The sequence below is a fragment of the Primulina tabacum genome, chromosome 4, assembly GCF_025594145.1.
Source record: "Primulina tabacum isolate GXHZ01 chromosome 4, ASM2559414v2, whole genome shotgun sequence".
NCBI classification, from domain to species: Eukaryota; Viridiplantae; Streptophyta; class Magnoliopsida; order Lamiales; family Gesneriaceae; genus Primulina; species Primulina tabacum.
In genome coordinates this window covers 16,959,637-16,963,362 of record NC_134553.1, presented here as the reverse complement: position 1 = coordinate 16,963,362, position 3,726 = coordinate 16,959,637, and the positions used below count along the sequence as shown (strand labels likewise).

The 3,726-nt window shown below is 32.6% G+C and overlaps 1 protein-coding gene across 1 annotated transcript; it reads left to right on the top strand.

The window, feature by feature from the left end:
• The first annotated feature begins 952 nt into the window (after nt 1-952).
• On the top strand, nt 953-2,610 carry LOC142541573 (uncharacterized). The gene is made up of 3 exons (XM_075648078.1): nt 953-1,117; nt 1,226-1,355; nt 1,785-2,610. The coding sequence occupies exons 1-3, from the start codon at nt 982-984 to the stop codon at nt 2,518-2,520; spliced, it is 1,002 nt and encodes a 333-aa protein (XP_075504193.1). The 5' UTR covers nt 953-981; the 3' UTR covers nt 2,521-2,610.
• The last annotated feature ends 1,116 nt before the right edge of the window (nt 2,611-3,726 follow it).

Sequence of the window (3,726 nt, the reverse complement as noted above, 5' to 3'; positions counted from 1 at the left end):
ACCAAATCATTACGTTTTATTTATATTAGACGTTTAATTTCGCTCATTCGCCATGTATCTCTTCAAAGTTATTTAGCTGTTTAGACTAGTTGTTTTAAATTTATTTATTCAAATAATTTAAATTGTTTAGGTAATTTTAACATCATTTTGTAGGTAGAAAATTCTTCAATTTTAATTTTGAGTTGTTTTTCTAACCAAAATAATGTATTTCAAATTCTCAATAATATAAATCATTTTATTATACTTTTAAAATTAAATTAAATACTTCATCCACATATGTAATATTTCCTTATTCATAGAGTGGGTACTCAAAATGAGAGAATATAAATCACACACTCAAGATCAAAACTAGCTGTCATTATATACGTTTTTTTCCAACAAATTGACTAATTCACAAGACTAACAACGAAACAATTCAACTACATTCTAATCAATTTTAAGCTTATTAAGTAAATTTAATTAAACCGAATTTTGAAATACAAGGAATAGACAAGGCATGAAGTTATGAGAAAATAATCAATTCAGTGTAGTCATATTTTATGATTTGGTCATCTAACTTGTCAAAGTTGTATGTAACTTTGTTCCCGTTTCGTCGGAAAATCGACGTGTCATCAGAAAATACTAATATAACACTTAAAATATCGACGTGACATCGAAGATTGATAATATGTCAACACTTAGGTAAAATAATACTAACCCTCAAAATTACAGTTTTTTTTTTAAAAAAAAACTTTGATAATTTAGAAAAATAAAACTTGACAAACCTGAGAAATCTAAATTAACTGTTTTTCCTGAAGAAAAAATTAATTAAGAACCCCATATATATATCTCCTTTTTGACTTGTTTAGTCCATCAAGGAAATTATTCATGGTCCTGGCATTTTACTGTTTTGCACCAACTCAATAAATAAACGTAAAGAGACAAGTTTCTCGACAATCCATAAAAATAATATTACTCTACAAAAAAGAGAAAGAGAGAGGGATGGGAAGGGCTCCTTGCTGTGATAAAGCTAATGTGAAGAAAGGTCCATGGTCACCTGAAGAAGATGCGAAGCTTAGAGAATTCATAGGAAAATATGGAACTGCTGGGAATTGGATTGCTTTGCCTCAGAAAGCTGGTACTTAGTTTGTAATAAGAAAATACACGACTACTTATAGTTCTCTTTTCATCTTCTGTTTCTTTGGGATATTTTTAATGGATTGATTAATTGGGGAAAAATTATCAGGGTTGAAGAGATGTGGAAAGAGCTGTAGATTAAGGTGGCTCAATTATCTGAGACCAAATATCAAACATGGTGAATTTTCTGATGAAGAAGACAGAATCATTTGCACCCTTTATGCCAGTATCGGAAGCAGGTGGGAAAATCTACTCCTTTTATCATATTTAATTAATTTGTTGTGTGTTTCATGGCTTTTTTAAGATAAAATTTGTACCAGCTACTTTGAGCAAATCCCTAAATTTTCTTGAAATGTTACCTATGCCAAATGACTGTAGGCCAAAATAATTTCAAACTGAATATGGAAAGAAATAATAAGTCCAGAGATGAAAAGAAAGAAAAAAAATACCTGGTTTTGGAAATATCACACACAGAGTCTGTGGGAACCCAAGTGCGGATCATTTTACACGTAATGTCAAGAAAATCTTCCATTTCTAGACAGTTTCATGCATGCATATCAAATTTTAGGTTGCCGATTAATACTTTTAAAGTGACCTCTTCTTTATGCGAAACCTCGAAACTTTCTTGTTACGGAAAATCTTTTATTGTTCACAAATATTTATTTCAGGTGGTCCATAATTGCTGCTCAGTTACCTGGAAGAACTGATAATGATATCAAGAATTACTGGAACACCAAACTTAAGAAGAAGATAATGGGATTGCTTCCTTCGCAGCAAGCAAAAATTGTACCATTTTCAAGCAATCTTCAAGCTCCATTGTTATCTCAATTCCAATCTCTACCTAGCTTGTCTCAGTTTTATAATAACTCATTAATTTACACCCCATCTGCTACATCTCAAGCTTCCATTTCAACTCCTCAAAGTCTTTTAAACTACAATAACAACAGCACTAAGTATTCTTGTTTTCGTCAGCAAAACCAGGAGGGTTTAATGGATTTGCAGTGTTATTATCCGGTTAAAGACAACTTATTAATGTTCGGAGTGAACCATGAAGCAAGATGTTCCTCATCTGATGGAAGTTGCAGCCAAATCAGCCACGGAAAAGATAATCATATAGTTAAACAAGAAGAAATGGGGTGTTGGAATCAGGGTTTCATCTCTGCGGATAACCAAAAGTTCATGCTTCATAATCACGGAAAGATCATCACTGGAGGTCCTGATCTTGATGTTCAAGCGGATTTAGCAGCTCCAAAGCTTGATCAGAAGGAAGTGGAAAATGGGGCTCAGTTGGAGTATGATCTTGAGGAAATTAAGGAAATGATCATTAACAACAACAGTAATTTGTTAATGTTCAATGATGACAAGAAGACACATGAGAAGGGGATGTACTATTACTACTACTGATTGAATCTGACTGTAAGTAAGTACAAATCAGAGAGATTTGAAGGGGCATGGTGTGATTCAGATTATTATAAATTTAGACTTTTCAGTTTCTGGGATTTTGTGTTGTGATGCAAAAAAAGTGGGCAGAAGAAAAAAAAAACTTTTAGTGACACAACATTGTGAAAAGCTTGTTCCATCGTGGATTTCTTCAAGGAAAAGTTGAGGGTTTTTTATGTCTTTCTAGGTACTGTTTTCTGCTACAAATCCCCACACCCTACACATATTTTAGTTTGCAGAGATCCAAGAACTAAAGAAAGATGTCACAGTGTAGGAAATTAATGTCGTTTTCTGTGAAAGAGAAGAAGATATCCTTATTAATTTAATATGAATTTTGATATGACTAACCAATAAAACAAGCGTCAACTATTGAACACACAAACACACACAAGTCACGTTGTGTTAAATATTAAAATATTTCAATATATATATATGTGTGTGTGTATGTGTATATGCATTGACCTTTGGGTGTGATTTGGTAACATGCATCACAAGCTACCGAAGAAATCGGGAGATGGATGTTTTAATCTCAATTAATTAGTTATATATTTTTAAATTTATAGAGTTTGAGCTACCTTATAAACCTAACTCACGCCTCACGCCTATTTTTTTAGAGAAAAGGTTGTATAAAAAGAATATTGGGCAGATCTTTTAGTAATTGTGGCATAAACTATTGTTGGATCTCGGTTTTCTCGTGCCCAAACGCAGCGGAAGTTTTAAATATTTTTAGATCTTGACATTCAAGATATATTTGTTTGAGCACTCGTATGGTTCTAATAATTAAACATACACAAGATGCTCAAAACTTTTACCTTTGGTGAAAGATTCACTAGGCTCCAACTATTCTGGGATTAGCGAAGATATCTCTTGATGTATTTCCTACGAACTTTCTTCGAGAACTCCTTCTTTTAATCTTTGAATCAGATCCACGACTAGAAGATTTGTTCCTATTCCAAATAGCACTAGAATATTTGAAATAAGTTTCAACGTTGGAGATTAAAATCGAGAGGCGGCTCAAAGCAAAAACTCTTTGATGTGGCCGAAAATTTTGAGAGAAAAGTTGGAGGAATTTTCGAAAATCACAATGAGAGTGGAGGCTTGCTTGGTGGCTAGAGTTTTGGCTTATTTACTATCTTTTATAAACAAGTCATGACATAATTTTCATAATTA